The sequence below is a fragment of the Eumetopias jubatus genome, unplaced genomic scaffold (genome assembly GCF_037043125.1).
Source record: "Eumetopias jubatus isolate StellerSeaLion01/CBP00866 unplaced genomic scaffold, mEumJub1_p1.0 scaffold_6, whole genome shotgun sequence".
Lineage (NCBI taxonomy): Eukaryota > Metazoa > Chordata > Mammalia > Carnivora > Otariidae > Eumetopias > Eumetopias jubatus.
In genome coordinates this window covers 74,297,444-74,321,833 of record NW_028274812.1, presented here as the reverse complement: position 1 = coordinate 74,321,833, position 24,390 = coordinate 74,297,444, and the positions used below count along the sequence as shown (strand labels likewise).

Here is a 24,390-nt window from a genome sequence, read left to right as displayed (position 1 = left end):
GGCTCAGTAGCTCTGGCTTCTTCAGCCACTCAGTTTGACTCAGAATTATAGCTGCCAGTGTCCACCGAGCACCCACCCACCCCCCGAGGCTCACCCTCCAAAAAAAACAAAATTAAGTATGGTGTAGTGGTCAGTATTGACTCTTAGGAAATGCCTGGGGCTACTCTGATTGCACTATTTTATAGGTTTTTTTCTCCATATTTGTAAAAGAAATACAGCTACAAGCTAGATTGCCAAATTACCTTTTCTTTTTTAACTTGAGAAAATAGACTATATTGTAGACTTACTTATTGCAGTTTGTGATGTAATACCAGAGCTTTTTGTCTGATAGAGTAGCACTGCATTCAATGAAGGGCTGATTTTAGGTTTCGTCTGATGATTGACTCTTTTGTGATACTAGGCATACAATCTTCGCTTAAAGATTCATTACTGATGGACTGGGCATTTCCATTCCCACCACATACGGCTTCCAGAACCTTTACTTTCCTATCGCCCTCCTCTGGATGCACTGTATTTAACTAATACCTCGGTTCAAGGTGGTCTTGAGAATGGAATATTAACATTTCACAAGTGATCTGGCCAGCACAGATCTCTATTATGATCTTGGATTCTCTAAGATTGTAATATTTATATTTATTAGCTGCTTCTCATATTTGGCTCATTTAAGTCTATGTGGTAAGTCTGTGTATTTGCAGATGTGATGTCTGCCTGCAATGTCATTATTCAAACAGCTTTTTAAATCCTGAATGAGATTAACTGCTATGGTATTCCACTGGAGACCTGATCCCTTCAAATTAACATCAGTCATCAAGCAGCACTTTTGGGGAGGAGAATGTTCATTTAGTCCACTAACTTTAACTATTTTACTCAACCCCATATTCACCACAGATTCCTTCCACTTTTCTAGAAGGATATTATATATAAGATGTTTTGTTTTGCTTGGTAAATGTTGAAATCAAGACACATTCCACAGCCTATGACATTATTCTGTTCTAAAAAATTATATTTGTATGACACCATACAGTTTTTTAGAAGGTATAGAAATTGGCTCATTTGCTTTCTCATGAGATTGCAGGGCAGATTTCTTTACTAGTTTGAATCCGAGGAAGCAGAAATGGTAGTTTTTGTAAGATCACAGTGCTGACACCTCAAGTCCAGATTTCTTGGTCCTAATCAGGTCCTAATAAGATCAAAATTGACTAACAATTTGTGAATCCTGTTGATAGCTTTTTCTTATACAAATTGTTAGATTGTGATGCATTTGTTTTTTATTTATATATCTATAAGTCCTCCAGAAGATAAATGACATTAATCTCTTAGTAAAATATCTTTCCAGTGATTTTCAAATACTTTGATAAGATTATCTTTTCTTATTTTTTGTCATTTTAGACAAAAATACATTTTAATTATTATAACCCTGTTGTTATACTTTTAGTTTTCTAGTAAAGCATTCTTCTTTAGGGTTCACCACTAGTTAGTTCATAACTTTGGCTTTGTTATGTCACATCTCTGAGACTTCCTTTGTTTATCTGAAAGTTAATTGAGTTACATAGGAAGAGATGGAAACTGAGTACAAGGCTTGAGCTCAGGACTGATGATCAGCCTCATCCCCCAAAATATGGCTGTTTGATATCCTGTGCTTACACTAAAGTTGTGTTTAAACAGAAGCTCCTTGGCCAGAAAGAATCCTGGAAACCTCTAAACTAGCCTGTCTGAAAGGTGCCTCTCCTCTCCGACTTTATATAATTACTGTGACTTCTAATGTGAGAATTCTAAGACTCACCAGAGACCAAACATAAAATTTGTTTTCCTGCAGAGTTCGAGGAATAGAAACGTAATTGATAGGGTGATTTTCAAAAGTCTTTTAGCAGCCGTCCTCCTTTTTTCCAAACTGAACCTTACAGGTAACAAGCAATGCACTCCTGTTGTGGGAGGGAAATACTTAATGCTTCCAGAATCTCCAGAGCTCTTCCACGTCTCAGAGTTTTCATTTGAAAACCACAGTTTTAGTGGGCTTTTAAAATGCTGTGTTGATGCATGCCCACAAGAATGACTAAGATGGAAAAAAACACCATGTGCCATTGAGGTTGTGGAGCATCTGGAACTCTCAGACATTTCTGGTAAAAAAGTGTAAATCAGTACAACCACTTTGGAAAAGCGTTTAGCCACATCTACTAAAGCTGAACATACACATAGCTTATAAACTTACCAGAAATGTGGATATATGTTCTTTAAGAATGTACATGTACATATACAAGAATGTTTATAACAGTGCTATTTGTGTCTAATAGCCAAAAACTGGAAACAACCCAAATGTCCGTCAACAGAAGAATGTATAAATTCTCGTATATTTATACAATGTAGTAGCATTCAACAGCAGGGGTAAAATCTCAGAAACCTCCGGGTTTGACTTACTGCTTACTATCAATCATGCTTATTTGATGTAAGGCCTGTAATGCAGGACAAAAAAAGCTAGGCCAAAAGAGAAAATATCTTATGATTACATTTTATAAAGGTCGAATATAGGCAAAAACTAACAATACTAGAAGTCAGAATAATGAGTATCCTTGGAGGAGAGGTGGTGATTGGAAGGGGGCATAGGATGGGTGCTAACTACAAGGGTATGTTTTACTTTATGAAAATGCATTACGTAGTACATCTCTGATTTGTGTCCTTTTATGATATTTTAATACCTTTACTAAAAAGCAAAAAAAGATAAATATATGCTTTCTAGATGAACTGTAGCTCTTTTGTTTTTCTTTGTGAAGGCATGCTTCCCAAGAGCCAAGTGTCAGATACACTTGCCAAAGAAGGTCCTAGTTCTCCAAGGTATGCATTCTTGTTTTGCTTTTTTAAAGCTAAATCAGTTCTACACCAAAACATACACATTAAAAAAAAATAAACAGCTCTGACTTTGAGTTATTGCCTACTCTATTAATCATGCGTCTTTGACACAAGAACAAAGTGTCCCATTTATCAGGCATTGTTGGAGAATGAGCTGTTTTCTGCAAATGTGAATTTTTAGTGTAACTGAAGTTTGATCCAATTTAAAGACCATTGTGTTTAAATCTCTGTGTTTAAAAAAAAACTTTAAACGTAAAAAACTTCAAAAATATTTTTAACTTTAAAAAACTATTCAAAAATATTTTTTTCTGATTATAAAGTATACATTCATGGTAGAAAACTTGAAAAATACAGAGAAATCAGAGGTGATAAAATCAGTCATAATCTATCAACTCTAGATATATACTTAATATTTGGTTTATTCTACCCAGTTTGATTCATATAACACCTATTTCTGTGTTATTCTATTTTTATAATACTGGCATTGCAATGTATTTATGAGCAATTTCCTATGTCATTAAATATTCTGCAAAAGCATTTTTGTCTGCCTTCCATCATATGACCGTACCATAATTTATTCAACTACTATATCCTGTTTTTAAAGTGTACTGCACAGCAACTGTCTTAGTATATTATTTGATCCATATGTATTTTTGTTAATGTTAACATTTCAGATGCCTTCAGGGTTATGAGTATTCTTTGTGATTTTTTTTCTCTTTCTGCCTTTCTCTCTACCACCAGCCCATAACAGCAGCATCGTGTTATGTTTGTTAAATCTATTTAAGTATTTCATACACAGTTTTAACTGAAGGGCATGAGGAAACCTCTAGGATTCACCAGTGGGTGTCCTTATGTATGTAATAAGTGCAAAAACAGTATCAGTTTGATGAACACCTATTACAAAACAGAAGTTTTACCTTAAGTTTTCCTGTTGAACCATTAAAAGACCTTGATTAATTAATATCTCTAATAATAATATATTTGTGACAGGAGTGAAGGTAATAAGTATGTAGATTTTGTCATGTTTCTTAAAAAAATATGTTGTGTTACTGCTCTGATAAAAGATTTTAGTAGAATGTAACCTTTCTAAAAAGTATCTTACCAAGGGGTGCCTGGGTGGCTAGTCGGTTAAGCGTCTGCATTCGGCTCAGGTCATGATCCCAGGGTCCTGGGATCAAGCCCCGCATCAGGCTCCCTGCTCAGCGGGAAGCCTGCTTCTCCCTCTCCCATTCCCCCTGCTTGTGTTCCCTCTTTGCTGTGTCTCTCTCTGTCAAGTAAATAAAATCTTTTTTTTAAAAAAAAGTATCTTATCAAGGGGATATTGTTTGTTTTAATCCAAGTTGGAATACGTGTTAGTATAGGTATTTTAAATTCAGAAGTAATTACCACTTATATAATGGTAAGACACCCCCCCATTATTTAGAAAAAAAGTGTACCTAGAGAAATATATTTCTCACTGTAGATTTTAAGCCATATATTTAAAATCATATACTTATGTTAAGTCATATATTTTTAAACCATATATATTTTTAAATCATATATTTAATGATTTAATATATTTAGTACAAGATTGTCAATGTAATTATTCATTCTTTTAATATTTTACAGCTATGACTGGTTCCAGACAGACTCTTTAGTCACCATTGTCATATATACTAAACAGAAGGTAAACTTAAAAATCAGAAAAAAAGTAAATGCTCAACAAATGTTAGCTATTTTCTAAGCACTCTTATATTAACTTATTTACTCACAGAAACTCCATGGAGTAGCTTAAATAATTTACCCAACGCCACACAGTAAGTGGCAGGTCTAGCATTTTGAACCCAGGCAGCCTGGCTCCAGAGTATATACTCTTAACAACCATGCTATAGTCTCATTAAAAAAGCTAAACTAGGAAATATATTATATACTTTGTGTGTGTGTGTGTGTGTTTTAAGCATGGATAACAAAAGTGAGAATCCCAGTTAACTTTATTGTAAGAACTAATTTCCTGCACATAAATTGGGATTTGAGAGACAGTAGAGACTGTATTACTGTGGCTTAGTAAGCTTAAGCCACGAATGGGATTCAAATGCACTCTTGAAACTAAAATTAAGGAGACAGTTGATTTACTAAGTACTTACTGAACTCCTACTTCATTTGCAACACTATTTAAGAATTCAGGGATCTAATGATGAGTCACATATGTAGATACTTGGCTTTCATGGGACTTACAGTCTGGAAAATCAGATAAATACACAGACAACGTATAACATCTCCAAATAGACCTTCAGCAATTGGCAAGATTCCCACACTCGAGGAACCATGTGAATTTAAAGACAAGTTCTGGCAGCTAGGAATTTCTGAGACTGCATGCTGTGATTTCCCCTGACTGTAGCGGTGTGGAATGAACAGGCTCTCTGCCTGATACAACCCAGAGGGCCAGAGGCACTGCCTGAACCCCTTCCACTCCCTCTTGTCTCCTCCTCATCATGCAGTCCAAAACCAAGAGGGCACAGCCTAGGGAAGTTGGGGTCTACTCCCGTTAGTAATATCAGTGAGGCACGGGGGATGAATGACTGAGGGAAGGGGGAAGATTTCTATGTGGAATAATGTGTTCAGTGTATGGTATAAATGATAGGTGCCGAGGCTATGTAGAAATTAGAGATATCTAAAAATTTGTTAGGGAATTTTTCTTATAAGCTGAAGTCAGAGGTTGTGTAATTTGCCCAGCATCATGTAATAGTAGAAAGATTAAAATCAACATACATATCTTGATTGCTGGTCTGATTCTATTTTTTTCCAAATTATTTATTCAACAAATATTTATTGAGCACCTACTAGGTACTAAGCAATATTCTAGATAGTCCCATACATTTAGAGCTTAGAGATATGTGGGTGAGGTAGACTTTAAGCAGAGACAAATGTATCATTAAAATTGCACTATGTGGGGCGCCTGGGTGGCTCAGTCTTTAAGCGTCTGCCTTCGGCTTGGGTCATGATCCTAGGGTCCTGGGACCGAGCCCCGCCTCAGGCTCCCTGCTCAGCGGGAAGCCTGCTTCTCCCTCTCCCACTCCCCCTGCTTGTGTTCCCTCTCTCGCTGTCTCTCTCTCTCTCTGTCAAATAAATAAATAAAATCTTTAAAAAAAAATTGCACTGTGTGTTTTGAAGGAGAACTGGGTTGTATGAGAAAAAAACAGGATTAACTACCTTTACTCATCTTGTGAATTCTATAAAGAAGTGCCATATGAACATCCATGGATCATCTTAAAAGTATAATTGTAGAAATTTGGGGAAAATTTTACTTTTTAATCTTTCTCTTTTTGCTTTCTGTTCAAGGATATTAACTTAGACTCAGTAATAGTTGATCATCAGGATGATTCCTTTAGAGCAGAAACAATTATCAAGGATTATTCATATATTATACATATGGGTAAGTACTTTATATTAATAGACAACTCCAGTTTCCTTTAAGGTTGGCAATAACTTGGTCTACAGTCTAGGTAGCTATAATATTTTATCTGATATTGTCAATTGGTTTGTCACTTTTAATCAATTTCTATTCTGTTTTTTCTTTATACTAATGATAGGGCTAGGAGATGGCAGCATGACCTCATTTTTCCCAAGTTTAAATAATTGGATGCAGTCAAAATCAGTCATACTATGAAATATTTGTTTTCCTGGCTTTGTTAAGTGTCTTTTACTTGACACCTACAAACAAATCTCTGGAGGCCTGTCACGTGCTCCTACCAAGCAGCCATCCCTAAGTGCTGGTTCCTTGGGCCTGGTTTTTGCCGGCTCTATCATGGGAAGTCTGAGACTGCAGCATGGACCATAAGGTTGTGTTGTATTCCTCAGCCGCCTGTTCCTTCATGATGAGAGATCAACTGTACAATCACTTCTGTCTGCTTTGAGAAATTAGAGATCAGAAGAAAGAAACCAGGAACTAAAATCTGGAATCAAAAGTACCAGATTCTTAATCCGCTTTTCATCCAAATGACACTAGGATTTCACCCTTTTCTTCTCTAATGAAGGTGATATTACTCTAGTTAGAAGGTAGAAATGAAGCAATAAAAACAACAATAAAAAGAAAATTGTGTTTTAAGCAGGTGTTCTTATATTAAGAACATATCATTTACTTTTGCAAAACAGAGACTGATTCCCCAGACATCAGCTGACTCAGGATTCTGTTCACTGCTTTATTGTGTTAATGAAGTACCTTTTGTCTTGAATTTGATCAGAGTTGATAAATGTTTTTTCTTTCCTATTTTCTCCATTCAGTAGATTAATCAAACTGGAACCTTAAACTTTTCTTCTAGAAATAATAACTTGTCCTATTTTTTTCTTAGCATAAGCTCTAACGCATAGGGAGGGGCGCCTAGGTGGCTCAGTCGGTTAAGTGTCTCACTTTGGCTCAGGTCATGATATCAGGGTCCTGGGATCGAGCCCTGCATCTGGCTCCCCACTCTTCAGGGGAGTCTGCTTCTCGCTGCCCATTGCCCCTCCCCCTGCCTGTGCCCTCTCTCTCTCTCTAAATAAAAAATCTTAAAATAAAAGATCTAATGTATATTGCCTCTTAGGGGAGAGTTTTAACGAAACACTCAGATGTCTAGAAAAATATACGTTACTCATTAGCACTGCATTTTTCTTTAAGTAAAACCTCTGTGCCACCATCTATTATGTTTCAAATACTTTATGGCTAATTTTGTTCCCACTATAGCGAACAATACGTTACACACAATACAAAAGAAACAAAAATTCCACAGTCAAAAAATATGACACTGTTGGATGCTGATATTGGATTGGAAAAACTAAAATAATGTAGAATTGTAAGTTCCAGATAACCATATTAACACAGTGAAGTTTAGAGCCGATGTCTGTAAAAACATTTCTTGCATCTCTCTCCCCCTTCTGGAATGCAGTTTCCATAAGGGCAATGGTTTTTCTCTTTCTTTAACTGTTGTATCGATAATGCCTAGAAAGTAACACATAGGTATGCAATAATTTTCTTTCAATAGCTGAATAAATATTCAACCTTAGAGAACAATAAGGAAGAGAAAACGGAGCCAGACCCAGGCCTGGCCTGTACGCACATGTGTACCTGTGCACACATAGAGCATGCATACCGCAGGTGCTGCCTCCCTACCTACCCTGCTCCCTTCTTGGCTTGTAAGTTTGTCATTCTGGGACCATGCTTTGGACTAGTGTGGTTACCTGCTTGTGGGCAATTGGGTATTTGCTCCTCAACAGGGAGAGAAATTGAAAAGTTGAAAACCTGTATGTATTTATATTTAAATAGTTGGACATTTGGGTCGTGTACAGTTTTTTTCTCCTGGCTGTCAGAATATATTTTACTTATCTTGAGAGATTTGAAATAGTGCATGAAAGAACTGTTTAGATGATCTTACATGGTGTTCATAGACTGTGTGAATTGAAGTTGGATTTTAACTAGACTTATTTTTCTTTCCTAGGGCTAAGTCATGAAATTCAAGAAGATTTTTCTGGTAAGCTACCGAAAAATAATCATGTGTATATATACACCTACATATATACATATATAGGAAGAGAGAGAGAGAGAGAAAATCAGCATTTGTCTCATTTTTCATATGTATTTTTCATATTGCAAAACAAAGATGTGACATTTTCTATATAAACAAATACATTAATTTTTTATAAATATGTTCTTCTCCCTCTGGTTTCAGGTTTTTTCTCCGTTTTTTTTTTCTTTTTCCTTGTTGCTTTCATCTTTCTATACTTTCCTTTTTCTCTCCTAATTTTCTTCTAAGTTTCTTGTCTTCTTTCCGTTCTTCCTTCCTTCCTTATTTCTGCCCTCCTCCTGACATGCAATATGTAGAAATATACTAGACCAGACAAATTTTTCTTAGGCATATATATATATAAATGTGTAATGTTCACAGAGCATATTAAGTTATGAATATTGCTGCATATAAAAGTACAGTGTGGATTTCACAAAACTTTAACAACAGAAGATTCATAGAATAGTGGTTTCTTGTTTTTTTGTCTCTTGTTTTTAGCTCTGTTGATGTGTAATTGACAAAATTATAATAGATTTAATTGCATGATGATTTGATATGTGTATACATTGTAAAAAGATTCCCACAATCAAGTTAACACATCCATCACCTCACATATTTACTTTTTTGTGTGTGAGACCACTGTCTTAGCAAATTGGAATTATACAATATTATCAACAGAGTTACCATGGTTATACATTAGGTCCTCAGACTTATACATGTCTTAACTGAAAGTTTGTACCTTTTTGTCATCCTCTCCCCATCCCTTACCCCGCCCCCCCCCCCACCAGCCCGGCAACCACCATTCTACTCTCTTTTTAATGAGTATGTGACTTTTTTTTTCCTTTCAAGATACTACATATAAGTGATACCAGGCAGTATTATCTTCTCTGTCTGGCTTATTTCATTTAGCATAAAGCCTCTGGGTTCATATGTTGTTGCAAATGGAAGGATTTCTTTCTTTTTTTTTTAGGCTGAACTATATTTCATTATATAGCTATAGATATATAGAGATATGTACACACATATATGTGTAAACATATATATTTAAAAATATATGTATATGTAATTTCTTGTTTTAAAGTACTATCAGAATACCTTACACTGATTCTGTGCTTTCTCTTTCCTATATATGGGAGCAAGCTCTGTAAATTGTATAAATTAAAATCAAGGACCATGTTTCTGTATTTGTTAAGCTTCAAATCAGTGCTCATTGAAATGAATGTGTTTGACTATCTTAAAAAGTTATTGTTAAGTTGCTGTTGAATTATGTGTTTACCTTGAGGAAGAACAGATTGTTTCTAACGACAAACTGAAATATACTTTAGATCCGTAAAAGCATATTCAATTCATAAACTTTAACCAGTATATAAAAGTCTGTATTTTGTTATTATACCCATATATTCTGAACTCAGTCAAAAATTAAAAAGTACCCTAAAAGGTCTTTAATTATTTAAGATTCATATGTACTTTATAATGATTCATGTGGCTTTTTCTTTGTTTACTCAGTTCAGTATTGATCTACTGAATTTATTCATAAGAACCCCTCAGATCCCAATTAAGAAATGGAAGAGTATAAATTAAATTTGCTTTCATAGGTCCACTCAATGACTAATTTGTATATGTTAGGTCCCTCCTTTTTTTTTTTTTTTTAAAGCTATGTGTTACTACTATGTGTTACTACTACTTGCCATGGCCATATTTGAACTTGTATGAAAACTAGCAATACATGTTAGTTTGGCCCTTGATAAATTAGTTTGAAAAAAGTTAATTTGATTCATAAAATAAAATAAGCTGGATTTAATATCATTAAGGCATAAACAATTTTGACGAATATGTTTAGAGTCTTATCTTACTAATAATGATCCCTGTTATTCGTATCAGATCAGGACATTTGTATTGTTTGAGAAAGACTGATTTTAAAGTAATGTGTTATATTTAGTTTCAATGAATACAAATGGAATTTATCTTCTTTTTAGTGCGGGTTGTTGAGAATGTGGGAAAAATAGAAATTGTCCTAAAGAAAAAAGAGGATACTTCTTGGAAACGTCTTGGTCACCCCCTAGAGAATCATAATTTACTTATTCCAAAGAAAGATACAGGTATGCTGCACTATTATTTTGTGTCCTGTGTCCATGAAATCATTGTGTCATGGTGCAATTGTTTGGAAGGCTATTTTGGGAGGGGCCAAAGGGCCCTTGTATCTCCCTGTAAGAAGTTATAAAAGGACATCGTATCTGTTTTCCTCCTTTTATCAAATTGAGATATGATTGACATATAATATACTAGTTTCTGGTATATAACATAATGATTTGATATTTATAGACTTTGTGAAATGATCATTACAGTAAGTCTAGCTAACATCCATCACTGTACAGTCACAAAAACTTTTTTTCTTGTGATGAGCTCTTTTAAAATCTGCTTTCTTAGCAACTTTGAAATATTCATTACTGTATTATTAACTGTAGTCACCATGCAGTATGTTATGTCCCCATGATTTATTTATTTTAGAGCTGGAAGTTTGTACCTTTTAACCCTCTTCACATATTTTGCCCACCCCACCACCTCCACCTTTGCCAACCACCAGTCTGTTTTCTGTATCTCTGAGCTTGGGTTTGTTTATTTGTTTTGTTTTGGTTTTTTAGATTCCATATGTAAGCGAGATCATACAGTATTCGTCTCTTTGTGTCTGACTTGTTTCACTTAGCATAATGTCCTCAAGAGCCATCCATGTTGTCACAAGTGGCAGGCCTTTATTCTTTTTTAAAATAGCTGTATCTGTATATACATACACACCATATCTTCTTTATCCATTCATTTATCAGTGGACACTTAGGTTGCTTCCATATCTTGGCTACTGTACATAATCTCGATGAACATGGAAGTATACATGTATTTCCAAATTAGTGTCTTTGTTTTCTTCAGATAAATACCCAGAAGTGGCATACTCATCATATGGTACTTCTATTTTTAATTTTCTGAGAAACCTCCATGCTGTTTCCCATAGTGGCTGCACCAATTTACATTCCCTCCAGCAGTGCGTAACAGTACCCTTTTCTCCGCATCTTTGCCAACACTTGTGATTTCTTGTCCTTTTGATAATAGCCATTCTCACAGGTGTGAGGTGATATAGCTCATTGTAGTTTTAATTTACATTTCCCTGATGGTTAGCGATGTTGAGCACCTTTTCATGTACTTATTGGCCATCTGTATGTCCTCTTTGGAAAAATGTCTCTGGGTCCTTTGAATTTTTTTTTTTTTAGATTTTTAATCTATTTTTTAATCGATTGTGTTTTTGCTATTGAGTTGTATGAGTTTTTTTATATATTTTGGATATTAACCTTTTATCAGATATAAGATTTGCAAATATTTTCTCCCATTCAGGTTTCCTTTTCATTTTGTTGATGGTTTTTTTTTTAAATTTTTTATTTAAATTCAATTTAGTTAACATATACTTTATTATTAGTTTCAGGGGTAGCATTTAGTGATTCATCAGTTGCATATAACATCTAGTGCTCATTACATCAAGTGCCCTCCTTAATGTCCATCACCCGATTATCCCATTTCCCCCACCCAACTCCCCTCCAGCAACCCTCAGTTTGTTTCCTATAGTTAAGAGTCTCTTATGGTTTGCCTCCCTCTTTATTTTCATCTTATTTTATTTTCCTTCTCTTCCCCTATGGTCCTCTGTTTTGTTTCTTAAATTCCACATGTGTGAAATCATATGGTAAATGTCTTTCTCAGACTGACTTATTTTCCTTAGCATAATGTCCTATTGTTCCATCCGTGTCATTGCAAATGACTAGCTTTCATTCTTTTGGATGACTGAGTAATATTCTATTACACACACACACACACACACACACACACACACACACACACACACAATTTTCTTCATCCCTTCATCTGTTGATGAATATCTGGGCTCTTTCCATTTTTTAGCTATTGTAAATATTGCTGCTATAAACGATAGGGTTCGTGTGCCCCTTTCAAACTCTATGTTTGTATCCTTTGGATAAATACCCAGTAGTGCAATTGCTGGGTCAAAGGGCAGCTCTATTTTTAACTTCTTGAGGACCCTCCCTACCGTTTTCCAGAGTGGCTGTACCAGTTCGCATTCCCACCAACAATGTAAGAGGGTTCCCCTTTCTCCACATCCTTGCCAACATTTGAGTTGTTAATTTTAACCATTCTGACTAGTGTGAGATGGTATCTCATTGTGGTTTTGATTTATATTTCCCTGATACCGAGTGATGCTGAGCATTTTTTCATGTGTCTGTTGGCCATTGTATGTCTTCTTTGGAGAAATGTCTGTTCATGTCTTCTGCCAATTTCTTGACTGGATTATTTGTTTTTTTGGTGTTGACTTTGTTGCAAATATTGTCGATGGTTTTCTTTTCTGTGTAGAAGCTTTTTAGTTTGATGTAGTGTCCCACTTTATTTTTGCTTTTGTTGCCTTTGATTTTGATGTCAGGTCCAAAAAATCATTGCTAGGATCAACGTCAAGGAGCTTACCATCTGTTTTCTTCTAGGAGTGGATGGTTTCAGGTCTTAAATTCATGTCTTTATTAATCTGCTTTAATTTTTGTGTATGGTATAAGATAATAAGCTATTTTCATTATTTTGCCTGTTGTGTCCTATTTTCCTAGCACCATTTATTTGAAGGGACTGTCCTTTCCCCATTGTATATATTCTTGCCTCTTTTGTCATAAATTATATAATCAGTTGACATGTATATATATATCAATATGGGTTTATTTCTGGGTTCTCTGTTCTGTTCTATTGATCTATATGTCTGTTTTTATGGCTACTGTACTGTTTTGCTTACTATAGCTTTGTGGTATAGTTTGAAAACTCCGAGTATGATACCTCCAGCTTTGTTCATTATCAGGATTGCTTTGGCTATTTGAGGGTTTTCTGATTCCATACAAATTTTAGGATTAATTATTTTAGTTCTGTGAAACACACTATTGGTATTTTGATAGTGATTACACTGAATCTATAGATTCCTTTGGGTAGTATGGACATTTTTTTAAAACAATACTCATGGATTCCTACAATTCATGAGCATAGTATTTTTTTCCATTTATTTGTGTCAGCGTCAGTTTCTTCCATCTATATCTTATAGTTTTCAGAGTACAGGTTTTTCACCTCCTTGGTTAAATTTATTCCTAGGTATTTTATTCTTTTTGATACAATTGTAAATGAGATTGTTTTCTCAATTTCTCTTTCTGATAGTTCATTATTAGTGTATAGAAATGCAACAGATTTTTTTGTGTATTGATTTCATATCCTGCAACTTCATTTATAATTTCTAACAGCTTTTTGGTGGAGTCTTTAGGGTTTTTTTCTATATAATATTATATCATCTGCAAATAGTGACAGTTTTACTTCTTCCTTTCTAATTTGATGTTTTTTATTTCTTTTTCTTTCCTAATTACTGTGACTAGGACTTCCAGTATTAAATTGAATAAAAGTGGTGAGAGGGGCATCCTTGTCTTGTTCCTGCCATTGAGGATGATGTTAGCTGTGGCCTTGTCCTTCACAACCTTTATTACATTGAGGTGTGTTCCCTCTCTACCCACTTTGTTAAAAGTTTCTGTCATAAATGGGTGTTGAATTTTGTCAAATGCTTTTTCTGCATCTATTGAGATGATCATATGATTTCTATCTTCCATTTATTAATGTACTATATCACATTCATTGATGTGTGGGTGTTGAACCATTCCTGTGTCCCTAGGATAAATCCTTCTTGATCATGGTGTATGATCCTTTTAATGTATTGTTGAGTCCAGTTTGTTGATATTTTGTTGAGGATTTTTACATTTATGTTCATCAAGGTATTGGCCTGTAACTTTACTTTGAATGTTTGGTAGAATTCACTAGTGAAGACATCTGATCTTGGACTTTCTTGGGAGGTTTTTACTCACTGATTCAATCCTTTCTAATAATTGGTCATTGAGATTTTCTGTTTTTTCATGGTTTGGTCTTGAAAGATTGTATGTTTCCAGAAATTTATCTACTTCCTCTAGGTTGTTCAATTTGTTGATGTATAATTGTTCATAGAATTCTTTTATGATCCTTTATATTTCTGTGGTACCAGTTGTAACATCTCTTTTGTTTCTGATTTTATTGAGCCCTATTTTTTTTCTTGGTGGCCCTAGCTAAAGGTTAGTCAATTCTATTTATCTAATCGGGGTACCAACTCTTGGTTTCATTGATCTCTTTTATTGTCCTTTTAGTCTCTGTTTCATTTATTTCCACTCTGATCTTTAATATTTTCTTCCCTCTATTAACTTAGTGCTTCATTTGTTCTTCTTTTTCTCGTTCTTTGAGATGTAAAGCTAGGTTGTTTATTTGAGATTTTTTTGTTTATTGAGGTAGGTATTTAGCACTATGAACTTCCTCTTAGAACTGCTTTTGCTGCGTCCCATAAATTTTGATATGTTGTATTTCCTTTTCATTTGTCTTGAAGTTTTTTTGATTTCTCCTTTGATTTCTTTGTTGATCCATTGGTTGTTCAAGCGTACTGTTTAATCTCCACACATTTGTGAATTTTTCACTTTTCTTGTGATTGATTTCTAGTTTCATACCATTATAGTGGGAAAAGATGTTTGATATGATTTTAATCTTCTTAAATGTATTAAACTTGTTTTGTGATCTAACATATGTGGAGAATGTTCCTTCTGCACTTGAGAAGAATGTGTATTCTGTTACTTTTGGGTGGAATGTTCTGTGTTTATCTACTAAGTCAGTCTGGTCTGTTGTGTCATTTAAGGCCAGTGTTTCCTTATTGATTTCCTTCCTGGTATAAGTGGGATATTAAAGTCCCTTACTATTACTATATTGTCAGTGTCTCCCATTAGGTCTGTTAATATTTGGTTGATATATTTGGGTACTCTAGCCTCTGTTGGGTACGTAAATAGTTACAAATGTTATATCCTCTTGTTGGATTCATCCCTTTATCATTATGTAATAATGCCTTCTTTGTCTCTGATTACGGTCCATGTTTAAAGTCTGTTTTGTGTGATATAATATAGCTAACCCAGCTTTCTTTGGGTTTCCATTCTCATGGAATATATTTTTTCATCCCTTTGCTTTCCATTTGTGTGTCTCCTCACATCTGAAGTGAGTCTCTTGTAAGCTATATATAGATGGGTCCTGTTTTTTAATTCATTCAGCTACTTTATGTCTTTTGACTGGAGGATTTAGTTCATTTACATTTAAAGTGATTATAGAAGTGTACTTTTTGCCATCTTGTGAATTGTTTTCTGGCTGTTTTGTAGTTCTCTGTTCCTTTCTTCTTCTCTTGCTCTCTCCCTTTGAGATTTGATGACTTTCTTTAGTGTTACTCTTCGGATTACTTTTTTGGTACCTTTCATATATCCACTGTAGGTTTTTGCTTTATGATTACCATGAGGCTTACATATAAAAATCTGTATTTGTAATGGTCTATTTTAAGTTGATAGCAACTTAGGTTTGAATGCATTCTACAAGTCTACATTTTTAATCTTTCTCTACACCCACATTTTATGTTTTTGATGTCACATTTAATAAGAACCTTTTTCTTGTGTAAACTTTAAATAATTATTGTAGTTATAGTTGTTTTTATCACTTTTGTCATTAGCCTTCATACTAGCTTTATAAATGATTAATCCACTACCTTTACCATATATTTACCCTTACCAATGAAATTTATACTTTCATATATTTTCTTGTTACTAATTAGTGCTTTTTCTTTTCAGCTTAATGAAGTACCTCTAACATTTCTTGTAAGACTGGTTTAGTGGTGATGAACTCCTTTAGCTTTAACTTGTTTGGAAAACTCTTTTGTTTTTAATAGAGATTCAATTTCAGCCTCTACTATCGAATGTTTAGACATTACAAAGTTATTAGATAGTGATATCTGAATGGAGAAGCCCACTTGTGCTTAGACTGTTGTTCAACCATTTACTCCTTCCTTCAGGTTCCTTTTTATAACAGGTGCACAACCAAGTTTTTTTTTTTTTTATTTTATTTTATTATGTTATGTTAGTCACCATACAGTACATCATTAGTTTTTGATGTAGTGTTCCATGATTCATTGTTTTTGTATAACACCCAGTGCTCCATGCAGTACATGCCCTCCTTAATACCCATCACCAGTCTAACCCATCCCCGCACCCCCTCCCCTCTAAAACCCTCAGTTTATTTCTCAGGGTCCATAGTCTGTCATGGTTCATCTCCCCTTCCGAATTCCCCCAACCAAGTTTAAGTTTATACCTTGTATGCACATCTAATTTTTTTATATTAAAGAAGATGTGTTTATTTTTTTCTGCTTATCTAAACCATTGTCTCAGTTTATTCCTAAAGGATGTAATCCATTTCCTTCTTCATTTCATTTCTTCATTCATTTCCCTCTTTCCTTTATTTTTTTAGGTTTATAATGTTAGTATAACATTTATAGAAAGGGATGAATGTTGTAAGTGTTCTACCTGATGAATTTTCACATAGTAAATGTACACTATCTTTTTGGAAATTGGCAGGACTTGCTCTTTGAAATTTCACAATTTGATATGCCTTAATTTGGGTCTGTTTTCATTTTTCATGCTGGCTCTTTCTCCTTTGTGCTATCTTTTCATTATGGAAACTTATGACCTTCAGTCCTGAGAAATAATTGATTTTCCTTCTCTTCATAGTCTGTTTTTGGTCTAGAAGTGTTCTTATTTTAAACCTTTTAAACTTATAAATAGCTCATTTTTTTCTCTCTTATTTTCAATTTTGCCCTTTTCTATTTTTTGAGTGATTTCTTTAGCTGTGTCTTTCAGCTCTTCTACTGAGTTACTTATTTCTACTGTCATATTTTTAACTCCTAAGAACTCTTGATTTCTGTTCCTTTGTTTTAGCATCCTATTCTTTTTTTTTTTTTTTTCTTAAGAGAGGGAGAGAGGGGCAGGCAGGGGCAGAAGGAGAGAAATAATCTTAAGTAGGCACCATGCCCAGCATGAAGCCCGACACAGGTCTCCATCTCACAACCCTGAGATCATGACCTGAGGTGAAATCAAGAGTTGGATGCTTAACCGACTGAGCCCCCCGGGTGCCCCTAGCATCCTATTCTTAATAACCTCTCTTATCTTTTAATTACTGATAGAGCTTTTGTGTTTCCCTTTCCCTGTGTAACCTGTGTCCCCAAAGTTTGTTTAGTCTGTCTTTCATGTTAGATGCTTTCTTTGAGGGTCTGCTCATCCTTGACTATCTACTCATATTTCTGGGGGTAGAACTCTAAAAGCTGCTCAGAAATGTGCATGTGGGTGTGACTTATTGACAGTAATGTTAATTATATGGGTGGATTGTTTCCTTGTTGCCGAGTTCAATGCCAGTATTTTGTCAGAGTCTTAAGAGTGGACTGTCTCCTACTTTGCACCCAGAATTTCAGAAGTCCAATACAGCATACTGTATTAGTTGCTAAGGCTGCCATAACAAAGTACCAGACTGGGTGGCCTGATAACGGAAATTTATTTTCTCAATCTAGAGGCCAGAAGTCCAAGATCAAGGTGTTGGCAAAGTTAGTTCCTTCTGATGCTTCTGTCCTTGGCTTGTAGGTGGCCATCTTCACATTATCTTCCCTCTGTGTGTCTGTGCCCCTGATTGCCTCTTTTTACAAAGATATCAATCATATCGGATTAGGGATCACTCCCACTACTGACCTCATTTTCACCTTTTAAAAGAACCTGTCTCCAAGTAGTCACATTGTGAGGTACTGGGGGTTACAGCTTCAACATAGGAAAATTGAGGGGAACACAATTCAGCCTATAACATATACCCAATCCAGAGACCCTTTGTTTTACCCACTCTAGAGAGTACACTTCTAATGTTTCCCCAGAATAGGAGAGGGTCAGTCATGTAGCTATGCTAAGTAGCGGAAGACTTCAGAAAAGGTGAGGGGTGGGAGCATCTAGATTTCTTAAATGAACTTTCACCCAGAAAGTGGTTGTTCAGCTCCACCTTCACTCTGATTCCAGATATAACTGGTCCTGCCAATTTCTGAGCCTTCAGGGATTTTTTGTTACAAGTGAGTCATATCTTGGTTTTCTTTACTTCTAATTTAGGATCAGCATTATTGAGTCTGCTGAGTCAGTTACCAGTCATTTCTTTGCCTTGTCAGCTCCTAAAGTTTTGTTGCTTTTTCTTATTTCCATTCTTTCTGTGCTTGCAGGCTTATGCATTAAAAAACAACCAAACATACACACACACACACACACACACACACACACACACACACACACACACACACCCCTTTGCTATTATTTTAGGGGAGTTAGAAGGAATTAACTGCATGTATTCACTTTAGTATCTTTAAATATTTAAAATTATTATAAATATTTTAAAAATTACGAAGTTATATTTGTGGATAATATTTAATTTCAGAAAAGTTATCAGGTAGCATTATTTTTGAGTAGACATTGTGAGTAGAAAGCTGTTTTAGGCACTGTGTTAATTATTTTCCCGAATGAAAGAACATACACTGACATGAGATTGAAGAATACTTTTTTATAAAGCGACAGACCAACAAGAGCAAGTTCTATAGTACAGACTGAGCATATTCCAAGGTAACCCCAAGCAAACAGATGTGGATAAGTTTTATTGTGAGTGACTCCCTGAAAGAGGTGAATTTCAAGCAGTGTTGTGAAAATAACTTTCAAACAAATAACAAGAAACTGTGAAGGGTTTTCCAGGAAGAGCTTCAAATTGTTACTAGGTACTTATTGTGCCAGCATTTTGCAGGTTGTAGAGAAAGAAAAATGTAAGCCACAAGTGGGGAAAGGCCCAAGTAGAATTCTTTTATGGGAGCAGAGGTCTGAATTTTGCGGTATTAGGAAGGGAGAGAAAACAGAGGAATAATAGTGTGATCCAGCAGATCAGAAGAAAAAAGAGAAAAGATAGTAACAATGAAAAGAGATGTTACTAAAATGAAATCTCTTGCCCTGGTATTATCTATCTAGTGATTGAAAAATCATAGCAAACCAGATAAAAGCCAAGTCCAAGAAATAAATGATACTAAGAATAAAGGGTGACCTCAATTTGGAAATTGTTAAAATGAGCATCACTCAGGTTTTCTCAGTAATTTCCCAAGGCTTTCCCTGAACTCTTTTGTCTCTGCCATAAATTTCTGCTTGAGTCATGAACCACCACAGTTAGTTTTAGCTTTCTTGTCTGAAATTGAAGCAATGCAGGTATTTTTCATTGAATTGTGTTTTCCACTTCGGAAAATGACTCAGAGTTTAGGGGATGCGTTTACTTATGTGACTGAATTAGCAAAGATAATTTCTTCTTTGTTCTTTCCACTCCTTAAATCATGACAGAAATTGTCAGTCACTAACAAAGCTGAATACTTGTATCATCAAATTATTACAATTAAGTTGCTGTCAGTAATGTCAAATGTTTACAGTCCATCACATGGTCCTGGGTTTTCAGTATGTTAAAATTATTGACTCTTACAATACTAGCATGCTAATTTACTCTTATTAAAATTTCTTAGCTAAATGAAGTTTGTTTGAAAATAAGCATGTAAATCTAAAACTTTTGATGTGATACCTTCTCATGGCAAATCTAGAATTTACTTACACAAAAGATTAAAATAAAGCAAAGAACATAATTAGAGTAGAGAAACTACTTCATTTTTACCTTTAATCCAAATGTAATAGTATCAGTGGAACTAGACTACCATTTTTAAGTTGGATGCTTCCCATTTTTTCCCCTAGAGGTGACGATTATGAGTGAACAGTGTGTGTGTGTGTGTGTGTGTGTGTGTGTGTGTGTGTGATGGCTGAGGACCTTGTCTGTCTATTAAGGGTCAGCAACTGATAGGTAATTGGGTTCCTATTTCTGTAGCCAACCTAAAATTTTATTTTAATTGCAGTTGCCTTTACTGTGGGGCCTTTGATCATGAGACGGAGTTAGTTTTAAAAATTTGCCAACAAACACCTCAGTAAAAACATCAGGATACAAAATTGTAAAGAAGAGTTTTAAAAATTTTGTCACAATTTTGATGTCAGCAGTCACTTATAAACCTTTATGTTAAATATATGTATTGAATCTGTAATTTTAGTCTTTTTAATCTAAGTTGAACTATGTGAAATTGTTGATATTTTACTATTTTTAACCTAGAAAGCTGACAGTTTTGCACGGTGCACGGTTTGACCTGTACTTTCATAATGGCTTCTTAAATGCAGATACCCGCCCCCCACACACACACCCGAGGTGTACTGTCTGTGCTTGTAAATGTGCTTGTGGACACACTGTAAGCAATCCTTTAATTGAGCCTTTCTGTAGGGCCCGTGATTCTGCAGGCAAGATGCTTGCTCACCCTGGACTAGACCATCTTGCAGGTGTAAGAAGAGCCACCCCTACACCTCTCCCCAGTCTTTGCCTGTACATCCATGTTTCTTTGCTGCCTAAAATAAGCATTCAAAATTACTAGAAATGAAGAAGTACTGCAAGTAGCAAAGAAAAACTTCCCTGTGCATTGTTCTCTTCAGTTATCTCCTCTGCCCAGCACACATGAAGTTGTTGCATACTCAGTAACCATACAGTGCTTTGGCATTCTTGCTGTCTTTTCCCATCTGTTAGAATGGCCCAACTGTGAAATCTGAAGAAACACAGAGTAGATGGGGCAGACTCTGAGTAAGAAATTATTTACTGAATTAAAAGATGAAATGGAAGAAGTTTAAAATCTTAGAATTCAGGTGATTCAGGCACTTGAATATACAGTGTTGGCTGCATTATTAGTTATAGAACAAAAGAGGAAAGGTGATAGGTATAGAGGTGTTCAAATTTAGTGACAGTCTTGCTAACTGGTGTGTGGTCTAAGACTCCATTGAATCTAGTCTTGGAGAAAGAGCTGCCTTTCTCCTAGTTTACCGCTATGTTTAACTCCACAAAATCCTCACCTTGAAAGATTCAGTTTGCATCAGTCTGAGGTAGTAAAACATCTTAATATAACTTTAGGAATATTTTTAACAATAGCTAAAACAAAAAGGAATCTGTGCTTTACTGTCGATTTGATAATACTAATTTAACAATTATGTATGAGAATTCTCAGTCTTTGAGCATTCTCTTTCATTGTGTTTTATTCTAATATATTAATAGACATGTATCCACAGTTACTTATCATCCTTAGTGTTTGAAGACAAGTTGTGGATGTATTCTTTTTTTTTTTTTAAGAGAGAGAGAGAGAATGGGGTGGGAGGGACAGAGAGAGAGAGAAAGAGAATCTTGAGCAGACTTCACACCCAGCACAGAGCTCAACGTGGGGCTCGATCTCATGACCCTGAGATCATGACCTGAGCCAAAATCAAGAGTCAGATGCTTAACTGACTGAACCACCCAGGCAGCCTATATGTTCTTATTCATATATACAGAGTGTTTGAGTGAGGATATTTAAACTACTAGAGATTAAGTGGGGAAGCTTTATCAAAATTAGTGAAAAGCCTCAATAATTTTTTAAAAACAAAATAAGTGCAGTTATGTAATTCTTTTAAGAGTAATATTCCAATTTTGTTGTATCTTCAGTATAGGAAGATATTCTAATAACTTCATAAGTTTGAATTATTTTATCAGTAGTTAAAATGTTAAACATTTGTACAGTGCTTGAAAATAGTTTATACTCAAGTGTTCTGGAGATCATCCCTGCAGTCAGGTTCATTGCTCATCAAGATCACTGTCTTGGTAGAAATAGCTAGCAAGGCTAAGTCATCCTGGCCCCTGCTATGTGAACTATGACAGATTCTGAGTGGAGTGTCTATTGTATTGAATGGCTGTAGGTTGTGTTTTTTTCTGTGTGGATATATCTAGGTATGTACATAATATGTTTTTAACTATTGTAGATGTTAGTATGTTTGTGGTTGTTTCTTTTCCATGGACTGCATTTTTAAGTGTGTGGTCCCACTAATTGGTTACCCTACATTGGTTCAGGAAGATCTTGGAAGAATAAATGAGTAAAGGTAGATTGCAAATTAGGAGGTAAGTAAATGACATTTAGGTGATCAAAAGTAGTAATGAGTGCTAAGAAAAAGTGTGGTTGATGAGAACAGCAGAGAATGCAAATATTCAAGAAGAGATATACCTGGGATGAATCTTGACTTGCTGAACTGATTCCTTAATCTGTACATTAAATAGTTAGTAGGAAGTTGTAAAGGGTGGAGGGATAATCTATAAGTATTTGTGCTTGAACTGACATGGTTAGAACAGGGAGGAAGACACCAAACCATAAGCTAGTCAGGAACAGTGGCTTCTCACTTTTTGAACAAAGCCTATGAACTGGGACAAGAAACTCTAATCCCATCTTGCCTCTTCCCACATCTTCTTGAGCTGCTCTGTGACCTTGCACAAGCTATTTAACTTCTCTAAGCCTCTGTTTCCAGTAGGGAAAGCAAGAGTGGATAGGTGCTTTAAAAGCATACTAAGTTCAAGTAGGAGTTGAAGACCAGATGGAAGGCAGTGTGGACTCGTAACCAGGGTTCCCTTTGTGTTCTCTCTCCTACTGAAGACTTAGTCTAGACTTGAGCCTTGTGAAATTCTGTTCTTTAGAAGGAAAAATACAGTTTCTTTTCAGCCAGAAGAAAAGAGTATGCCCAAATTAATCATATTATCCTTAGTATTTCAGTATTGCCCTGAGTAATATCATATGTATGTTACTAAGAGAAGTTAGGTGTTTGGGACAGAAATTTTTCTGTCTTATGCTTCTCTTTCACCATCTTATATTTATTTCAGTTTCTCATTTTCTTGTATAATTATTTATGCTTACAAAGCCAAAAACCTGACACTTAAATAATGGCACCATGCAGCCTGAAGTAGCCAGCGCGTCTCCTTCCGGTCTTTACTCCTCATATATTTCACGGCCGTCAGTCTGTGCCATCTCTCGCCTCAGTCTAATTAAAAGATGAAAACTGTCTTTAGTGTTTCCTAAACTTTTAGAACCTGGATGTTCTTTGAAATTATGGCAGACTTATAGGCAAGGTGTTGAAATTATCTTTTGGGTGTTAAATAGCAAGAATACTCTATGAACTTAAAAAGAAGTATCAGTAAATTACTGTAACCCGGGCTTTCATTGTGTTTGAAATATAATTCAGGAGATGCATACCTCCTGCAGCAAATCCTTTCTGGCAAATGCTAGAGTTGAAATTGTCAAGTCAGAACATGAACCTTTTCAGCCAGCAGTAATGTTTTCAGAAGGGCATGCATTCAATGTCATTGTAAGAGAGCACTATAAAGGCCCTCAGACCCTGCCCTCGACTCCAGACTTAGAGATCTCCTCCTCTCTTCTGGTCACACCCCTCCCACAGAATGAGAAGTATGCAAGGCCAAGAAATGTCCACCTCAGTTCACCCTCTTTCCTTCAACAACCGCACGCTAGGTATCTGGAACCCAGAATTCCTGCTCAAATCGCCCCACTCCACTTGCATTCAAGGAGTGGCCAAGGCTGTTTATGAGAAAAGCAAGAGGATGAACTTAAACATATGGGTTGGTGCATAAGGCTCCACTCAGTATCAGGCAGAGCCTGAGGTGAGAGAAGAAGGGGGTAGGTGGGGGGGCTTTCATCCTTCTGCCATCTTCCTGCATAGAACTCTGAGGAGTTCAAGAATCCTGAATTTGAACCTAACCTTCTAGGACATTTTGAAGGTATATTTCAAGGTACAGCATAGAACATATTTTATTTAACTGTTATTCATCTGATTTATAACTTTTAAATGTTTAGACATATAGTATGTGGGTCTCTGTGTTCTCACTCTGGGTCCCAGAAAGGAAGGAACAAGGAAATCATTTGAACCTTCATTTCTCCTTCTAGATGAGCCTATGTCACATTGATCCTTTGTCAGTCTAATACTGGATTAGGTGTCCTAGGATAACTTTACAGTGATTCCTTTAGCTGTAATCTGGTCTGAGCTATGCCCTGGCACTAGAATGAGGTGACTTCAGTAATGCCCCTTGGTTTTGGTGTGTTATGCTGCACTCTAAATTTATGTGTGTACTGAGCTACCAGGGGGGCAGGTGG

The 24,390-nt window shown here is 35.5% G+C and overlaps 1 protein-coding gene across 3 annotated transcripts in view; it reads left to right on the top strand.

Annotated features, from left to right (window-relative positions):
- CYB5R4 (cytochrome b5 reductase 4) overlaps nt 1–24,390 on the top strand; it is an 83,341-nt gene that overhangs the window by 38,388 nt on the left and 20,563 nt on the right. For 2 of the 3 annotated variants that reach the window (XM_028108027.2, XM_028108029.2), the window contains 5 exons: nt 2,769–2,829; nt 4,453–4,510; nt 6,163–6,256; nt 8,295–8,327; nt 10,337–10,459. In XM_028108027.2, the coding sequence (XP_027963828.1) occupies nt 2,769–2,829; nt 4,453–4,510; nt 6,163–6,256; nt 8,295–8,327; nt 10,337–10,459 (369 nt within the window). The remainder of the gene's footprint in view (nt 1–2,768; nt 2,830–4,452; nt 4,511–6,162; nt 6,257–8,294; nt 8,328–10,336; nt 10,460–24,390) is intronic. The other variant, XM_028108028.2, reaches the window with a different exon arrangement.